Source organism: Seriola aureovittata, chromosome 23 (genome assembly GCF_021018895.1).
Source record: "Seriola aureovittata isolate HTS-2021-v1 ecotype China chromosome 23, ASM2101889v1, whole genome shotgun sequence".
Classification (NCBI taxonomy): domain Eukaryota; kingdom Metazoa; phylum Chordata; class Actinopteri; order Carangiformes; family Carangidae; genus Seriola; species Seriola aureovittata.
The window spans coordinates 15,779,871-15,799,724 of record NC_079386.1 but is presented as its reverse complement, the minus strand read 5'-3'; the positions used below and the strand labels follow the sequence as shown (position 1 = coordinate 15,799,724).

The 19,854-nt window shown below is 41.4% G+C and overlaps 1 protein-coding gene across 4 annotated transcripts; it reads left to right on the top strand.

Annotated features, from left to right (window-relative positions):
• The first annotated feature begins 455 nt into the window (after window positions 1–455).
• phka1a (phosphorylase kinase, alpha 1a (muscle)) lies at window positions 456–19,854 on the top strand. Of its 4 annotated transcripts, none has more exons than XM_056369187.1 (32): window positions 456–731; window positions 2,907–3,065; window positions 3,342–3,389; window positions 4,063–4,231; window positions 4,825–4,907; window positions 5,064–5,144; window positions 6,686–6,784; window positions 6,897–7,043; window positions 7,198–7,251; window positions 8,147–8,269; window positions 8,378–8,473; window positions 8,582–8,689; window positions 8,870–8,948; window positions 9,088–9,222; window positions 9,487–9,596; window positions 9,716–9,860; window positions 10,132–10,210; window positions 10,757–10,932; window positions 12,348–12,509; window positions 12,660–12,754; window positions 12,860–13,002; window positions 13,136–13,289; window positions 13,556–13,714; window positions 13,832–13,961; window positions 14,170–14,271; window positions 14,391–14,506; window positions 16,121–16,150; window positions 16,919–16,963; window positions 17,137–17,298; window positions 17,434–17,487; window positions 17,746–17,946; window positions 18,037–19,854. In XM_056369187.1, the coding sequence occupies exons 1-32, from the start codon at window positions 654–656 to the stop codon at window positions 18,208–18,210; spliced, it is 3,696 nt and encodes a 1,231-aa protein (XP_056225162.1). In that variant the 5' UTR covers window positions 456–653; the 3' UTR covers window positions 18,211–19,854. The 4 variants fall into 4 exon arrangements, with proteins under 4 accessions (XP_056225162.1, XP_056225163.1, XP_056225166.1 ...); XM_056369191.1 differs by having other exon boundaries at window positions 457–731; window positions 10,757–10,824; XM_056369188.1 differs by lacking the exon at window positions 16,121–16,150.

Sequence of the window (19,854 nt, the reverse complement as noted above, 5' to 3'; positions counted from 1 at the left end):
TTACATCACTGCAATCCATCAAAAACTGTCTGTCTTACATGCTCATCTTTACATTCTAGCATAGAAATACACACTGGCAACAGCTAAACCGTAAATATAATATTTGCATTGGATATTATGATAATTATTATCATTATAACACATATATATACATTAGCAGGTATGCTTATTGTTATCTTTGTTTATTTTTGGGCAGTTGCAGACATTCATTTATGAAATTTGTGTTTCTTGTTTTAGTCGATATTCAGTATTATGTATCCTCATAAGTTAAATCGCAAAATGAGACAAAAAGAAGTTGGAAAGAAATATTGGTATCCGCAATTTAAAGCCTGTTATGCGTAACTTTAAATAATATAAACTGCAAACCAATTGCTTTTATTTTGAAGGCAACCTCCCCGCACTTCCTGTTCTGCGCCCGTTACCTCTGACTAGCTTACCGCAGCTTCGGGTTACAACACTTGCTGGAGCTTTGGTTGCCGCCGTAAAGCTGCTTTCATGACAGCCGGGCAGCTGCTTCTCTGGTCGCCCTGAAAGTTGTCTTCCTCTCCGGTGGTTTCTGGACTTCTGAGAGGCGCCGAAGAAGATATGACCTTAATGTCGAGGATCTAACGAGTTTGTGTTGTTGAACCGAACTGAACCGTTGACTTGTCACCATGAGAAGCAGGAGCAACTCGGGCGTTAAACTGGACAACTATGCCCGGATGGTACAACAAACTATCCTGAAACACCAAGTAAGTGTTTAATTCTTCTTTTCACATCTTTTTTTTTACTAAACTTAACGGTTAAATAAAGGCAATCTTTAAACGGAAACAGCGGCTTCTTCGTTAGTGCTGCCGGTTTATGTTAGCTAGTTCCAGTGAGAGCCAATATTCATGTGTTTTCATGCGGGAGGTGAAGGAAACTGATATTTCGCAAAACAACAGTGCTCTTTCAAACACACCCGTTGCTTGTGTGTGTGTGTGTGGTTACTGTTAAGTGTGTGTTTGAAGTCAATATAATGAAGCTATGGAGTTGTGTTTAGTTGTTTTTAAGAGGTTTTCCTGCACTTGTGCACCCGTATGTGCTTGTTGAACATTGCACTGGACACTTATGGTTTGTTATATGCTCTTCTGGGAAGGATTTCCACAAGATTTTGGTACCTGGCAGCAGTGATTTGCCCCCCCCCCTGTTCTGGGCTCTGGGCCAGCCAGTATAGTCCCTCCACACCAAACTGGGAGAACGGGCTGGTTGCACAAAACACCTTAAGTTAAGATTTTCCTTAAAGTATGAGTTAAGGTTTCCTTAAAATAAAACAGTTGCACAAAACACCCTTAAGTTTCAGTTTCAAGGGTTCCTTAAAATGCTCAACTTTTTTCGTCTCTTGTTCCCCCTGTAGTAGTTGTGTTTTGGGTTTTCCATCATTGTGAAGATGGTGACACAGTTCTACGAAAACGTTTGTCCACTTTCAGAAAGCTGAAAGTGGACAAACGTGGTGTGAAGTCACCTTTGAATCTGTCCCAGATGGCTACCAGCCACCCTGCAGTTGTATACAGCTCACTGCTCAGATGGATCAGTGCACTAATGACCAAATCTGGTCACTGAGTGCGTTTACATGCACACTAGTATCCTGGTTATGGTTGGGTTTTTTGGAGTATTTTGGTTATGATATGTGCATGTAAGCAGGAGGTCTTATCCCGCATACAGAAACCTGGGCAAGACCTTATCCCAGTTTTGACAAATCTGGACACGATCAGAAACCTGGATACTGTTATGATCGTAGATACAACCAGGTTTATTTATGTTCCATGTAAACAGCCAATCCAGAACATAGTCAAAAACTGGAGACTAATGCAAATGTAAACGCACTCACTGAGAGCAGAGACTTCCTGCAGCTGCAAGCCAAGAGTCATCAATAATACATTTAATTAAGAATGATAAATGCATTGGTAGTAAAGCTGTCTATTCTTGCTGATCCGGTGATTTGTAGCCTTTCAAACATCTATTCCATTGGCAAAATAGTTCAACACAAGCTACTCTGAACCCTGATTCACTCAGTTTAATGAAGACTCAAAGGCATTCTCTCTGTGCATTTGTGAAATTATACCCAGAAGCCACTTTGTGTGACATTTCTCTCTGTTAGTGATGAAACTCAACTTAATGTTGAAACAGTTGTCTGCTCTAGCGTCTCAGTTAGCTGCAATAAAATGTATGATTTATAACTTAAACATTAGGGAAAATGAATATTGAGTGGTTCTTCATTTCCAACAGCAATTGCAGAATTGCCTCGGCCCTAACAGTATATTTTTGTTGTTGAGCTATTGTCAGACAAGTAGCAACATCCTTTTTGCAACTGGAAGCAATGGGGCTTATGGGAAATGTAGTTCTATCTGCCCTGATGTGAAATGAGAAGATACAACTGTCACAAACTCCAGCGGAGTTAGCTTCTTTTTTATTTGCCGATTTTTACCAAACAAGAAAAATGACTAAGTAAAACAAGTAGGTGATATAAAAAAAACCCCAAAAACTTTTAGTATTTCTTTAACCTTTTAAGTCACTTTTTAAAACAAAAATGCCAAAGTTTGCTGATTTTCTTGTGAGGGGCATTTTTCTCTATTTTCTTATATTTTACAGACAAAGAAATGAATTGAAAGAACAATCAACAGATTAAACATGAATGGAAATGATATTATATGGAGACAAATGGCAGAGAAAATGAATTATAGAAACATCAGTTCTTGCCCTCCAAATGGTTTTCTTGTGATCCCATTTTTACCTTTGATTTCATCATATCGATTTGAAAACCAAAAATATTCAAGCCATACATTCTCCTGAGCTGCACACCTACACGGAGGTGTAGGTCTAGACCATCTCATTAGTTAGCGTTAACCACTGACCCTTGACCTTTGACCTGTCCGTGTGTCTGACAGGATCCAGTAACGGGTCTTCTGCCAGGCAGCCCAGATCACCCGGACGCCTGGGTCAGAGACAATGTTTACAGCATCGTGTCGGTGTGGGGCCTCAGTCTTGCCTACAGGAAGAACGCCGACAGGGATGAAGACAAGGCCAAGGCCTACGAACTGGAGCAGGTAGGCGTGTATCTGTTTTGGCCTGTGGAGAAGAAGAACATGGGATTAGGGTTGAGAGTTCATGTTTTTATTCCCTGAAGTATCATATTTGTTCACGTTGGTCCGTATCTTGTTGCAGAGTGTGCAGCTCCTTTCTTTCTGCTGATGAAGGGCCGCATTCGAGTCTCATGTTTCTCTTCCTGGGCACCAGGAACGCTGTGTTGAAAAAGTTGACATTTAACCATCCCTCTCTCTTTCTCTCTCTCTCTCTCTCTCTCTCTCTCTATCTCTCTCTAGAGTGTGGTAAAGCTAATGAGAGGTGTCCTTCAGTGTACTATGAGGCAGGTACGTCACGTCAAAAGGATTTTTTTTTTTTCTCATGCTTTTTCTTTGTGCTGCGCTTTCCTCTTTAAACGTATTGACACACATCTTTTTCCCTCTGTATCTGTGTCTCTCTGTCTCTTTGTGTTTTCAAACACACAAACACACACAGGACACGGTGGGAAGTAAACACAGGAGTTGGACAATGTCCCAGAAATAACAGTAAATAAAGTGAAAGTTAAACCCTGCTGATCCACTGTTTTAAGCCTCGGATAAATCCTACTGACATCAATTCTTACTTTTTCTCGTATTAGTGCTTCACATTAATATCTCAGTGTGATACCTGCTCTTAAAAGAACAAAATATTGAGGTCATTCTATTGAAACACTTTGTAGATACAATAACTAGATAGAAATGTCTATAAAAAAATAGATATTGATAGAAATCCTGTGGTCTAATAGAGTCAGAGATACAGTGTTAGAGGGGCAGCTATATAGTTAATTAATTAATGACTGAATTATCTCTGAATTGCTCTGTGGTCTGCGCCACTGTAAGGCTCATCCCTAGTACAATGTTACGTGTTCCTTGTGCGATAAATATGTGCTTCATCGACTACATTTTGATTCCTTTAGTTGGATATTTTTATCATTGATCGATTTGATCCGTTGACCGCACTCTCTGCTCTCGCCTCCATCAGCTGGATAAGGTGGAGAAGTTTAAATACAGCAGAAGTACCACAGACTGTCTCCACGCCAAGTACAACACCAGGACCTGTGCGACAGTGGTCGGAGACGACCAGTGGGGTCACCTCCAGGTCGACGCCACCTCGCTCTTCCTGTTTTTCCTCGCTCAGATGACCGCATCAGGTAAATATTGTGACCTTTTTCTATTAGGCTTGGGCTGAAATTTGTGGGTCTAAACAAAGTTATAGAAAGTTACAATAATCCAATGCTGAGGATTAAAGCAAACAAACAGCAGGTGGTGTCATAGGGTGATGTCCATTCATCTGTTTCTCTTTGAGTGAGTTTTTAAATAGGTATTTGCATCTGATTTCACTGCTTTGGCAATAAATGTTTGAACTGCCGTGAAGTAGCAGCGTTGCTTATAGCTGAAACTTGAAATACAAAAATGTAATTATATATTATGAATGAAAAAAACTGAAACTATTTATGTATTATCAAAAAAAAAAACGACTGAAACATAAAATATAACAATATAATTGTATTATAAACCTGTATTTGTCATGAGAAAGCAGAACCACAGGGACTTTAATATTGTAGCATAGCAATTGATCATAAATGTGTGTTTTTAAAAACCACGTTGACCATGTTTTATGTTTCATAAAATATCAGCAGCAGCTTTTTATATTTCTGTATTAGCTTTTAATGTCGTTGTAATCTTGTGCTTTGATGAATTAACCGTCCTGCTGCGTGTGTGTGCGTCTACATGTGTGTTTCAGGTCTTCATATTGTCTACACCCAAGATGAAGTGGACGTAGTTCAGAATCTCATGTTCTACATCGAGGCAGCTTACAAAGTGGCAGTAAGTGCTCATTCATTCACAAACTTGAACTTGGTTTTACGCAGAGGGAGGCTGAGGAGAAAGTGGGTTAAGAAAATGATCAGTGTTTCGAGTTTGTGTGTTTATTACTTTAGGGGAAGCATTAACATTGTCGTCTGCTTTTCTGGTTCCCCACAGGATTATGGGATGTGGGAGAGAGGAGACAAAACCAACCAGGGCATCACTGAGATTAACGCCAGCTCTATTGGCATGGCCAAGGTTAATACACACACACACACACACACACACACACACAAATATACAGTAAATACATGGATGTATGCTACATGAACGGCCGCAGCAGAACAGTGGGAAGTGAGGGTGAAGAGAAGAAACTGCCCCGAGCGAGAGCAGAGCTTCCCCCCGCAGAGGCACAACAGGTGCTCCAGTAAAAATCTCTGGCACGGTGCAAGGTGTCTAGTCACTGCGACGGCCTTTACACTGACCTTTATACAACCCCGACTCTCCAAACTGATTCATGATCAGATAGGAGACTTTGTTTTGGTGTTCAAAGTGTACACAGCAGCACCAGTGTGTCCTGGCTTCAGCATGAATAAATGTAATCCTGCTTTCAGATAAAATCTTTCAATTATCAGCCGTGTTTTTAGATAAATGTTTTTGACCACATTGGATGGTTTTTGGCAGAGATTCGTCTCACTGCAAAAAAAAAACAACACAAAACATCCACATCCTTCAAATATAAGGAAACTTAAAAATCCCTGACAAACATTTTAAGTTGTGAAATTTTAACATAGCTTGATACTCACCCTCTCTCTGCGCCTGTCCCAGTGCTGTCCTTGGCCGGCAGCGAACAGGAGGTATCAGGTTCTCTTTGGTCTTCCAAGAATGGCCCCTGGCTCAGAAATAACACAGTACTCGCAGTACTTATCCCAGTGAACACACACACACACACACACACACACACATACACATGCATATATACAGACACACAGTTTAATTTAGGACTTTGGGAACGGGCACCACTGCAGGACGTTCGCTGCTCCATTAATTACATGTAGTTTTTAGCATTTATAAAAGCAACACAGCATGAATTGAATGTAACACACACTTTCATACTGTTGTGTACTGATGTACTACTACTCTATATATACACACTACCACTATACAGTATATATATATATATATACTATACACATAGAGTTGTGTATTTTGACTATAAAGAGGGACAGTTACACAAAAAACTATACTGTAAGTTTCTATACACAGAATATTATTATATAATGTTTGTTTATCAGAGAGATATTCTCGATGTTGGCAGATAAAACACATAGAAAAATTGCAGTAAATTAATAATTATTGATCTTTGACCGTGGATATTTATGGATATTTTCCAGTTTGAGGGATCTTTGCCAAAAATTGCTTGTTCATGTCACATGATAATGATGAAATTTTAATCGCAGCAGGTTGGTGACATCAGCACTTGTTTTTAAATTCATGCACAAAATTGGTGGAATTGTTTTTTTTAAATCGACAAATTGATTAATTGACTAATAGTTCTAATTCATTAATTTAACTGAATGAAATTAGATTTGGATTCAGAACCAATCAGGATGTTTCTCTGTGAAAATCACTAAAAATCATAAGTCTGTGCACCATACTGCATTGTAACTACACTAAACCAGACTGTGCTGTAATCTACAGAATTAAAACTATACGTGTGATGTCACACATTATACTACATCGTATATTACTGTTGCCTAGTTTTAATGAGGGTCACATGACTGCTGTGTGTCCTGCAGGCAGCTCTGGAGGCATTGGACGAGCTCAACCTGTTTGGAGCGAAAGGAGGACCTGGATCTGTGGTCCACGCCCTGGCTGATGACATACAGCACTGCCAGGTACACACACACACACACACACACACGCACACACACAATCATCATATCATGTTTAAAAACAGTATCTGCATCTTTTGATTTTCTGATTTATCCTCCACTCTCTTTGTCTCAGTCCATCCTGACCTCCATGTTACCCAGAGCATCCATCTCTAAAGAGGTGGATGCCGGAGTCCTGTCCATCATCTCGTACCCTGCTTTTGCCGTTGAGGACATCAGCATCGTCAACATGACCAAGGAGGAGATCATCTCAAAACTCCAGGTAATTATGGGACCGTTAGCTCGGGAGAGGAGGAAGAAGCCTGATTAAATGTCACTTATTTTGACAGAATAAAGTCCATCTTCAACAGATACAGAATACATTTTATACTTAAGAACTTACTAAAGATATTTTGCCCTTTTTTTTATCTTCTCAGGGTCGATACGGCTGCTGCAGGTTTCTCAGAGACGGACACAAAACACCTAAAGAGGTAAACGACCTGTAAAGGAGAATGCCGCCTCGATTAAAAATGGACTTAAACGATCCGACATGATGGCTGCATGTTGCTCTATAGTACATGAGCAGCAGCACCAACAGGTCTGGTCACAGAGGGCTGAGTGTGGCTGCTCTGGCTGCATGTCAATAGGAACTAGGAGGAGGCCATTTAGTTAATGGACTGTAGAAAAAAGGTCTTTTGTTTGGTTTATTCTTTGGAGGTCAGAGAGTTCACAGGCTGGAATTTGTCTTAAAAGCTTCTCCTTGCTCTGATTTTCATATATTAGGCTTCTCAACTCCAGCTTTTCTTTTAGTTAGATTCTTTTTTTGCCAACAAATGTATTAATAAGACAACATTTCAGGCTTTGTCAGGACTGTTCTGGTGTTTCCACGGTCGATCAACCATTCAGCAAGGTGGAGATGGTGTTCAGTGTTAGGAAACAGGCACTAAAAAGCTAGAAAACTCTCTTGTTAACAATTAACTACTCATGTTAACTACTCTTATGGTGTCTTGTCTCCTTGTGGATCTACTGAGCAGCTTTTGGTTGCCAGTGTGTGTGATCGGTCTTGAGATTATGAATATTTGTGCTTGAGTTCTGGGAGTTACAGAACCTGATTTACTTCTAAGGTGCAAGGAGAAAGGAAATAAAGTCTTAAAGGGTCAAAACTCCAGAAAATAACTTTGTTTCGTCACAGAACTGCAGGCAGCAGTCTGTCTTTCCTCAGTTTGACTCTGACCTTTTATAAATGTGGAAGGAGAATGCAGGTAGAGGCTCCTGTGTCTGCAAAAAGCCAAATTTCTAAAGCGCCTCATAGAAAGACACTGAAACCTTCTCACTTTCAGAAACACATGCAGGACTCAATAGTTCTTCCTGTCTGTTTTCCTTCAGGATCCAAACAGACTGTATTACGAGTCCGCAGAGCTGAAGCTGTTTGAGAACATCGAATGTGAGTGGCCGCTGTTCTGGACCTACCTCATACTGGACGGCATTTTCATCAACAGCCCCGAACAGGTAACTATACACCTGTATTTGTGTTTCTAATCATCACGCCTCGACAGCACGTATACACACATCCTTAGTGGATATTTACACGGTCAGTGTTTGTGTTCATTCGTCCAGGTGCAGGAGTACCAGGAGGCTCTGGAGGGCATCCTGATCAAACAGAAAGACGGGATACGACTGGTCCCGGAGCTCTACAGTGTCCCCGCAGAGAAGGTGATGAATTCAGGGGAAGCTCGAGAAATTCTTAACAATATAAAATGAACAATGTAATGTGCACGGTTTTATTCTGTTGTGTGTTCATATATTTATATATGCAAACAGGTGGAGGAGGAGTACGGGAACCCTCACTCTGTGGAGAGGGTTCCTATGGGCAAGTGTCCTCTGAAATGGGCACAGTCTCTGTACATCCTGGGAAACCTTTTGTCCGAGGTGAGCCAACGTTTCATCAGCTAACACCTCAAACACGTATAAGAAAATGATCATCCCCATCTGTGTTTTGTTTGTTCAATCAGTCTCTAACTTGGCAGATTTTACTTTCACATCCATCAAAATAAATCCCTCTGGCTTTTGAAGCTCTTAATTTTTTCGATCTCTTGTCTCATTTTTCAGGGTTTTCTTGCCCCCGGAGAGATCGACCCTCTTAACCGGCGTTTCTCCACCATCCCAAAGCCTGATGTGGTTGTACAGGGTGAGTTATCGGGAAAAATTAATGAGGCTTTTAGTGCTGAAACTTCTGTCTTTCGGCCACTGGCCACAGTGGTTTGAGGATGTGTGTGTGTGTGTGAGTTTTTGAAAGCATGTTAAAAACCTTCTCTCTCCTCTTGCAGTGTCAGTCCTGGCAGAGACCGAGGAGATTAAACAGATGCTTGTGAAGAACGGTATCGAAGTGGAGACTGTGGCTGACATCCATCCCATCCACGTGCAGCCCTCCAGAGTCCTCAGCCACATTTACGCCAGACTCGGTACGACCTCGGATAAGAATATGATCGCTAATATTATCAATGCATCAGAATTTAAATCACTTTTAGGAATAAAGAGAAATTTTCAGTTTTTTAAGAGTCAAAATTAGGACGTTCTTAATCGGCAGAAAAGCAAAATCAGCAATAATCTTGATTCCAAAAGCCAAATCCAAAAGTGGAATTGAGACACTTTCAGCTGAGAGGTTGATAACGAGGAAATGCTGTGACCTCTCACCTTTACCGTCTTCTCCCGGGCTCTGTCTCCAGGGCGTAACCCGAGGCTGGGTCTGACGGGACGACCCTACAGGAGAATCGGAGTTCTGGGAACCTCCAAGTTCTACATCATCAGGAACACCATCTTCTCATTCACACCTCAGGTCCGTGAGAAAACAAACCAGTTGTTCTGAGTTTATTACCAAGATGTCTTGGGGAATAACTTGATTGTTTAATTGATTGAAAATATAAAGTCCCTGATTTCCCATAATTCTCCCTCCAGTTCATCGACCACCAGCAGTTCTACATGGCGTTGGACAACAAGATGATCGTGGAGATGTTGAGGACAGAAATCAGCTACCTCTCGTCCAGATGGAGGATGACCGGACGACCCACCGTCACGTTTCCCATTTCACAGTCCATGCTGAGTGAATATATACACACAACACACACACACACACACACCACACACACACACACACACACCATGTATCTGGAAGTGCTGAAAATGTCCCGAGTTATCTAAACATGAAGTCTTAAAGTGGTGGAGAAAAAGATTAATGTATGTGTGTGTGTGTGTGTGTGTGTGTGTGTGTGTGTGTGTGTGTGTGTGTGTGTGTGTGTGTGTGTGTGTGTGTGTGTGTGTGTGTGTGTGTGTGTGTGTGTGTGTGTGTGTGTGTGTGTGTGTGTGTGTTTCAGCTGAAGACCATACAAACCTGGACCCTGCAGTGTTGGCTACACTGAAGAAGTTACAGGACGGTTACTACGGAGGAGCAAGGTGAATTTTAGTTTGTAGTTTGTACATTTACACACACACAATATACGTGGTGGATTTTTTGAGGGCTGCTATTTTCAGTTAAATTAAATTAAATTAAATTAAATTAAAGAGGGGATTTAGTATTTCCCTACCAGACTGACTGTATATTCGTGTTTTCTGGAAGTTTACTGTAGATGTGTAAGAAGATCAAATTTCCAGGTAATGAAAATGTTAAATACATTAATTAAATGAGAACATTTTGAATTAATGAGGAAATTTCATTAATTCCTAAAAACCTTTTCACAGTTAAAGGTTTTCATGAGACTCTTGAAGTTTCCTCTGTAGCTTTTTGTCACATGGGAAATAAACAATTAAACTGAATTCAAATGAATTCAACCAGATTCCAGCTCATCGGTCTGTTTGACCATAGAGCTCTTCATTATGATTCCTTTGTTTGACCTTTGACCTACATTTAATTCATTTGTTAAATAATGTATGTTTACATAAGGACTTTAAAACATGTACAGAACTTAAAAACTTCTCTTTTCCCTCCTCCTTCCTCTCTAGGATCCAGACAGGGAAGCTGTCGGAGTTCTTGACCACTTCCTGTTTTGCTCACCTCAGTTTCCTGGACGGTAAGGCTCCCGGCAGCATGGGCCGCCACACCGAAGAGTATGATGGTGATGATGATGATGAGGGTGGCGGCGGCGATGGATACGTGCATGAGTTACGTTATGACGATGGTAAGAAAAAAACAGCTTGTTGGAATGGTGACACCAGCTGTGGAAAAATATCAGAAAATAATAAAACACTCTCTACGTTGCCAGGTGGCGTTAGTTTGTTTTCCTACGTTGGTTTGACCATTCCTGGTGGTATGTGTTCCTAAAATACATACACGGTCGTAGACTGTAGTTGCACATACAGGCAAAGTGGTGATGTTTTACCTGTATGTTCTGTTAACGCCATGCTCAGCTGCACAGGACACATGAAGAGGAAACTTAGTAGTCTGTGGATATTGTTAGAGTCTCTCTCTTTCATTAACACTGCCGTTCATTTACAGGTAATTCGACAGCCCGCTGTTATCCTGTAATCCCATTCATACAGAATTATCTCACTTATTAATTAAAAAAATAATAATAATTGTTTTTAATATTCCTCACCTGCCAGAAATCTAATGTGAAACTAAAGTCTTTTGTTAAATCTCATTAATAACAGAATTCTGTTTTATCCCTATGTCACAGCATCACTGATCTTTGACCCCACCCCCTCCTCCACGCATCTCCTCATTGTGTAATGTTATTAAGCTTAGAGTTTCTCAACCTTGGCTTTCTCAGGAAATAGTTGTTTTTGATATTTTAAAGGAAAAAATGAATTGTGAAAAATCATTTCTATAATTGATTCAGAGCTCTGATCTGCACCCTTATTAAATATAAACAACAGAGCTCGCGGGTCTTGGTTTGAAAAAGTTGAGAAACACGTCTTTGCTCGTTAGTGAATGAGACTTGTTCAGTAATGCTGCATTGAAATGACTGAGTCTAGGTCCTAAACGGCTTGTGTTGCTTGCGTTCTGTGCACGTCTGGATTCTTTTAATGAACATGCATGATGTAATATGGCTTGTCTGATCGTGCATGTGCATGTGCACGTGCACGGGCCTGCACCAGTTGATCTGTATCTTCACAGTTTTCAAGCATTTTGGTTTTAAATAATAATAATGTTCACAGCTACATTAAAATCAAACTTGCCCATAAGTAAACTTGTAGCTATACAGACAATGTTATACACTTATATAAAGTCTGTGACACTTTTAACTTCAGGAGAATACAGCTCCTGTTGAAAACTACTGATAGATACAGTGAATATCTTGAAACCTCAAATACAACAAAAACTATATGCTTGGTTAAATATTTTAATCATTTTTTTTGTGGATTTGGGTGAATAAACCCTTTAAAAGCTGCATGTTACACTGTTGTAAAAATAACAACACTTATATTTTAATATATTTTAATTATTTTAAATATTTTAACATTTTAGTTATTTTCATTAAATCATTCTCTTAGTTTGGTTTAAATAATAAGGTTTTTTAAGGATCCCCATCTTGATCTTTCAATCCCATCCTCCTCCATCCCCTTTTTTTTTTTTTTTTATCCACTCATCTAGAGGCCGATGACCTCGCTCAGTACCTGGATCACCTGTTGGCCCAGTCTGCCCCCAAAAAGGCCAAAAAGCCGGTGGGGGGTTTGGGCAGGTTCAAGGCTATTGCCACCAAAACGAAGGACATGGTCACTCTGATGAACAAGGCTCAGGACCTCAACATTCAGAGTGAGTGGATCCATGTTCAGACAGAGAGAGATTCTCCAAATACTGACACAGCATTGAAGATAATATCACTCGCTGACTGCTCTTTGTTTTGTCTTTTTGTGTGTGTGTGTGTGTGTGTGTGTGTGTGTGTGTGTGTGTGTGTGTGTTTAGACGTCAACATGTACCTGCCAAACAAACTGTTTCGCTCTACTCAGCCGTCTCTCAACCTGAACCTCCGGGACTCCTCTGATCAACAACAAACTTCAGTGTGTTTTTGTTCTTCCCTTTTATATCCACACACACCATCCCCTTTTTGCCAGCCAGTCTTTCTTTCTTTTCTTTTTCTTTAACTTGACACCTCTGCCCTCCAGGATCCAGGATCGGCCACAGCAGACTGCGGCATCCCCAGAGACGCTAGCGGAGCGGTCGATCACAGCGCTTTGGCGCAGCTGCTAAAAAACACACAAAACCTCCAGGACCAGGCCGATATACTCTACATCCTCTTCAAAGACAAGTGAGAGACGCAGTTTTATACACGTGTATTGGGACCGTTGTTTCAGAAGCAAATACTTTTCAAAGCTGAGGTGTCGACTCTGACTGTGCAGACTTTATTAGACCCTCTGTGTTTGTTCCCGCTTTTTCATAAGGGGTATGGAGTGGGACACTCAGCTGCACGGTAAAGGCTCCACGGTGCGCTCTCTGCTCAGTGACCTTTACGTGAAGGCTGGTGAACTCAAACACTGGGGCCTCATCAGGATGATCTCTGGCATGCTGAAGAAGAAGGTGGAGGAGCTCGACTCGGTACGACACACCCTCCGGTTAATATAGACACGGTTATAAATAAAACGGAGCGGCATTTAGCGACTCTAGTGGCGGCCATGTTTTATTGTAAACTTATCTGAGAAACCTTATTAGTGATTTCTGTCTCAGGAAGTTAATTACAGTTTAGTGAAAATCCAAAATTTTCCATCTGTTACTCCCATTTTCCTGTTGGTATTTACCCTCTTTCAGATTTCCCTCTTACCCCAGCTCTTCTCTGATTGGTTGTGATCTCTCGTGTCTTGCAGGCCTGCTCTGATTTGCTGGCGCACCAGAAGCACCTGACCGTGGGTCTGCCCCCTGAACCCCGAGAGAAAACCATCACCGCTCCCATCCCCGCAGACCAGCTGGCTGCTGTCATCGACCAGGCCAGCGACAACAACATCAGTGTGGCCATACTCACTCAGGTGGGTCGCTATCCTCCGCTGTCATCTGTGAATCCCCTCCCCCATTGTCTTCCTTCTTCATCCTTTCTCTCTCCCTCCTCCTCCTCCTCCTCCTCCTCCTCCTCCTCCATCCTGCAGGAGATCATGGTGTACCTGGCCATGAGCATAAGGACTCAGCCCAGTCTGTTCAGCGAGATGTTCAGGCTCCGCATCGGTCTCATCATCCAGGTCATGGCCACCGAACTGGCCCAGTCACTCAACTGCTCAGGTACGAGAGAGAGGAAGAGCATGAAGTTTTAAAAGTGGGCAATATATTTATGTTGAAAATATTGCTCAACACTTTGCCGTTTTAGAATAGTTACATTAGTTTATCTCTCTCATTAAAATATGTAATCGTGCGTGTGTGTGTGTGTGTGTGTGTGTGTGTGTGTGTGTTGTGTGTGTGTGTGTGTGTGTGTGTGTGTGTGTGTGTGTAGGAGAGGAAGCGACAGAGAGTCTGATGAGTTTGAGTCCGTCTGAACTGAAGAATCTCCTCCACCACATCCTCAGCGGGAAGGAGTTTGGAGTCCAGCGCAGCGGTCAGTCGGCCAATCACACCCTCTGTTTCTCATACACAACAACAAGAACAACCCACTATATTATATCAGTCTGTTGAGTCTTTCTTTTGTTGTTGTTGGTTTGTTTTTCTCCTCCTCAGTGCGAGAGATGGACGCCGGAGTCAGTCCCGCCATCTCCATCCATCACCTGGGCAACGTCGGCGCCACCAAGAGCGAGAGAGCCGGCATCAGCAAACTGAAGAGCGACATGAAGATGGTAGGATCCTGCGGTTGTGAGATTCAATGGCACGAGAGAAACAGACACTAAAGTCAACGTTAAAACATAAGTTATCACAGCGTTGATGCAGATTCATCGTGTAGTTTGTCATGAATAAAAATCAGTCAGCGTCGAAAGTCAGAATATTTTAGGAGATGACGGAGGCTGAGATTAAAGCGCAAGAGGAATCTTATTTTGAAAATGCTGTGGGCAAACTGGCTTTTGTCTTTTTGCAGCTGGAACACAGGTTGTCTCTGACGGATCTGAGTAAGGTGATGACGCTGAATCAGATTAGGAGCTAATTCAGATGGATGGTGCTGATGGGAAAAAATCATTTGTGGAGAAATTTAACGTTGAATTGTTGCGGAGGAGGATTGTGGAGATAATTAAGAATGAGGCGATAATTCGAAGCAATTTTCTTTTTTAATTTATTATTTATTTGTTGTTTTTATGACTAATTAGGGTGAAATTAATGAAGTTGCTGTGGTCGTCTTATAACTTGGTTTGTGTGTTGCGGGCGGAGGTGCAGGGTGTTAATTCACCCTCCATGTAAACGCCATCAATCAGATCGATCAGTCACTAATGTTTGGTGACGATGTGATTTATTTCTGTTCGTCAAAAAAGGGTTGTACTGTTTTCCAGAGCTTTCAGCTGGACCACACTGTCATCATCAGTGTTTGCTCAGTTGTGATGAAACTGAAGACGGTGAAGCGTCAAACAAACTCTCCCCCGCACTGGAAACAACCTCAAGTCAAGGTCCACTTACTCGCTTTTTCCTGAGCTTTCGAGCTGACCTGGTTTTGTCGGCCCCCCCTGTTTTCCGAGGTCAATAAAAGAACTGTGAACCTAAAAAGTCTGTTCACAGCTGTTGGGGGAGTGGTGGTGATAAATTGCCTCATGAAGACTGTGTGATGCAGCCGAAAGCTCCAGAACAAGCAACTTGAGAGAGAGAGATTTCACAGCTGCTCAAGAACAAATCGTCAAGCTCAACTTGATAACTTGTTGTGTCTTTGCTTCGATTCAGGAACCCAGGCTGTCTTTAACAGATGCAGTTATGGAGGTGATGATGATGATGATGATGATGATGATGTTGTTGTTGAGAGGAGTTAATTCGTTGGTCTGTGGAGTTGTGAACTGCGGATCTTGACAATGTTGAGAAGGATGATATTGTTGTCATTAACTTTAGCTCCGGCCGACATGAACATTAGCAGTTTGATTGTGTCTTCTCTGTTGCAGATGGACCGCAGGGTGTCTTTGACTGACTCAGTGAAGGTGGTGATGATGATGATGATGATGATGATGATGATGATGATGATAAATAAGAATCTGGAGGAAGTGAGGGAAGAGTTAGATGCTCAATTAAAACAAAAATAGAATTGTAATTAAGTGTTAATTTAATTCTGATGCAGATGCAGAGGTTGTCTTTGAAAGAGCTGATCAAAGTGATGATGATGATGATGATGATGATGGTGGAGGTGTCAGAGATTTATCCCTTAATTCTTCAGCTAATAGAAAAGGGTGGAGGTGTGAACAGGAAGTTAAATCAGAGTCTCTTTGATGCCAAGTGGATTTTTTTTGTTGTTTTTGTTTTGTTTTGTTTTTTCTCCATTTCAGTTCGACCAGTCACTGACCTCCCCTCAAAAGGTGACACCGATAACGACACTGACATTAAACCTTTTTTTCTTTCTTTTTCTGGGGTGTTAATTCACACGAACCTCGACTAAAAGTTGTGAAGCAGAACATCTGAGCGATTAACACTCTGCTGCCTCCTGGCTGCTGATTCACAGTCGAGCAGGGCTGCTGAAAAAAATCAAATATATTGCAACTTTAATATCATAATTTACGGTTGATAAAGCTGCAACTAACAATCAGTTTAATTATCAATCTGCTTCTTGATTCATTGATTCGCTACATGACATCAACACAAAGATTAAAGCAGCAAAGATTTAGATTTTAGAAGCTGGAAATGGTGAATAAATGATACAAACACGTAAACGGTAAATCGGTTCATTCTAGCAGCTGTAGTTTGTAATTTAAGGTAAATTACTCATTTCCAGTCAAGCTTTTCAAATGAAACTTAATTCCTTGTTTACCTGATGATGGAAGTTTCGCTTGTGTGCGCAGGGTTTAGAGCCGCCTAACGCTGTCACACACCACAGTATTAATCAGTTGATTTATTTGATCTTTAATCGGTTGTTTGCTAACTTCATCCCTCTCATCTCCCGTCTCAGTTTTCATTCACGCATGTTGTGACTCTCAGTGTAAGAAGCCAGAATCCGCTGGTTTCACCTGGTTCTGTTATGTTTGGATCCAACACTCGCGCTTTGTTTTTTCATTTTGTGCATCTTTTTTCCTTTTTCCCCCTCTTTCTCCTCTATTCTGTTTTTATTTATTTTTTTCACTTTGTCTCAGAGCGTTCGATCTCAGTCACTGGACATAGACAACATCGAATCTGGGGTAAAGATTTGTCTATTGATCAGATATTTCTGACATGTTTTTTTGAGTCACAAGGTCAGATGTGGAAATTGGTTCTGCTGGATTGTGATGATACCTCAAAAACAGGAAGGGGGTGCTGTTCTTTCACAATAAAACACAGCTACAGTGAATCGTTTCTGTTCTGATGAATTCAGAGGTACAGGCTGCCGTCGATTGAATCACTGGACATCCCGGAGAGCACTCCGGTTGCCAAGGATACCAGACACGGCCAGTGGCTGCGCAGGAGGCGTCTGGACGGCGCTCTGAACCGAGTCCCGGTCGGGTTCTACCAGAAAGTCTGGAAGATCCTGCAGAAGGTCAGTCAGGTTCAACTCTGAACTTAAAGCTCATCTTTCATCCTTCATAAGCCATAAAGAAAAATTATAATAATATGATAATAATAATAATAACGCATTAGAATAATGTAATATATATAATCTGTTGCCCTCCAGTGCCACGGTCTCTCCATCGAGGGATTCGTCCTTCCTTCTTCTACCACCAGAGAGGTAAGAGATCCTTTTTTCTTTTTTTTAAATTGCTAATCTGATGCCGTCCTCTCTCTCAGTTTGATCTTTTTTTATTTTTCACTTTACCACTTAAAACCAAACACAACAACATGTGATCAAACACTGACACCAGAATCAAGTCTGAAGTATTTTCAGGGACCTTATCGGATCTTCTATAGGTTTGTCTTTCAACACTTTTAAGTTGGACACGTTTCACTTCCTATTTTACCGCCTCTTTTCCTTCTGTCCCGCCTCCAGATGACGCCCGGAGAGATCAAATTCTCCGTCCACGTGGAGACGGTCCTTAACCGCGTCCCTCAGCCCGAGTACCGGCAGCTGCTGGTGGAGGCCATCCTGGTCCTCACCATGCTGGCCGACGTGGACATCCAGAGCATCGGCTCCATCATCCACGTGGAGAAGATCGTCCACCTCGCCAACGACATGTTCTACAAGGATCAGGTGAGCGTCGACGGACTCGACTCTCGGATCCGGTGTCCATGTTTACGGGATCAAGTAAGGAAGGATGTTCCTCTTTCCCTTCTCCTCCAGATGGACCTGGGAGCAGAGGAGCACATCCTGGAGAAGGACCCGTCCACCGGAGTGTGCAGGCTGCTGTACGACAGCGCCCCCAGCGGCCGCTTCGGGAGCATGACCTACCTCACCAAGGCTGTGGCGGTGTACGTGCAGGATGCACTGCCCAGCGGGTCGTGCCCTGTGCAGTGAGAGAGGACGCCGCGAGAGAAAACCCCGGAGCAGGCGTGAAACCACCCGATCAGAAACATCCAATATTTTTTACATTCATTTAACAGTAAATTAACAGCAAATAATATCGTCACTGTGTGTTGATCAGTGACAGAAACGAGTGAAGCTGGAAGTTCGAAACACGTGTTACTGTATGTTTTAATGAATTGTGGGAAATTCACTGAGTATAGAGTCAGACGTGAAGGCTAGCTGTTTCCTCCTGTTCTCAGTCTTTGTGCTAAGCTAAGCTAAGCTAAGCCCATTGGTTCCTACCGAAGACGCACATCTCCACAAATAGGTCACACATATATAAATATACAGTTTCAGTAACGGTTGTAGTTTTTAGCAAACGTTACTCAAACAGTGGTTGGGGACTATTTTCAGCTGCGGATTAACACACATTTATTGCTCCAATGAGGACGGAGTATGAGGGATTTAGTGGCACAGAGGAATAAGATTTTGGATACATAAACAATAACCCTTCGCTTGATCCATTCAGTCTCCTAAAGCAATTCAGCTTCTTCACAGCTGAGTAACCACCAGCTAACATGAACTTTCAGCCGGGACACTTCTTCTCACCAAATCTTCGTGTAACTTTAGAGACTCCAAAACTAAACTGTAAATTTAAAAAAAAAAAATCAAAATAATTCTTCTAACTGATGCTAATTTATTCCCACACATAAACTCAGATTGTAGTTCACGTCGCGATACCTCAAATCCTACCTGCTGTGTGATGTACAAAATAATGGATGAATATAATTAGATAATCTATTGACTATTTATTTTATAGTTTTTAAACAATTACAAAACAAGGAATGCTATTGTCGCACTTAATGTGTGTGTGTGTGTGTGTGTGTGTGTGTGTGAGTGTGTGTGAGTGTGTGAGTGTGTGTGTGTGTGTGAGTGAAGCTACAGGAATGCTGTTTCATTTGAACTATGCAAAAAATAGTGATTTAGAACCGCCTGATTTTTCAAACGCATTAAAAGCTTTTATTGTGTTAAAGAGCTTTTAGTTTGTAGAGTACTTCAGATACTGAACTTTTGCAGTGAATATGAATATGTGCAATTCAGATCTCTGTCCTAATAAGAAGGGAAATGCCTTAATTTAAGCTAAACTTTAATTTAGTTCGTTTACTTTAGTGAAACTAACGGCCATTTACTCACATCAGTTGTTTTACATTATTTCACTTAGACACATTTCACCTTTAACCGTTTGTTTTACAAGTGTGTTAATGATTCGCCGTCCAGCACGCTGAGAGAAAACTGTGAGTAAATTCAAGGTAATTCAAGAACGTACGCGATTATATGTGTTTAAGTTGAGACACTGGTGGGAAATGCGTCACGCCTCTCGGTTTAAATGTTGAATAACTGAATTATTTTGTGATATTTGAAGATGTGAGCGCCACACTCCACGTGAACGACGAACAATCATGGCAGAATGAGAGAGAGTCACTTCTCTGCATCACATTTAGAATTATTAATATTATTATTATTAGAGTTTGAAAAGAATGGGAGGCAGTTTTTTCTGTGTTACTAGGCAACAGCATCCACTGAACAAACTTGTCTGTTTTTTGTTTTTTTGTTGTTGTTTTTGAAGCTAATTCTGTAATAAAAGAAAAAAATCTT

What these genes read in the sequence shown, in the direction of transcription:
- phka1a (XM_056369187.1), top strand. Translation starts at nt 654, where the DNA reads ATGAGAAGCAGGAGCAACTCGGGCGTTAAACTGGACAACTATGCCCGG. An exon ending in TCATCAACAGCCCCGAACAG is followed by an intron (nt 8,270 to 8,377) that starts GTAACTATACAC and finishes TCATTCGTCCAG; the next exon opens with GTGCAGGAGTACCAGGAGGC. An exon ending in TGGGAAACCTTTTGTCCGAG is followed by an intron (nt 8,690 to 8,869) that starts GTGAGCCAACGT and finishes CTCATTTTTCAG; the next exon opens with GGTTTTCTTGCCCCCGGAGA.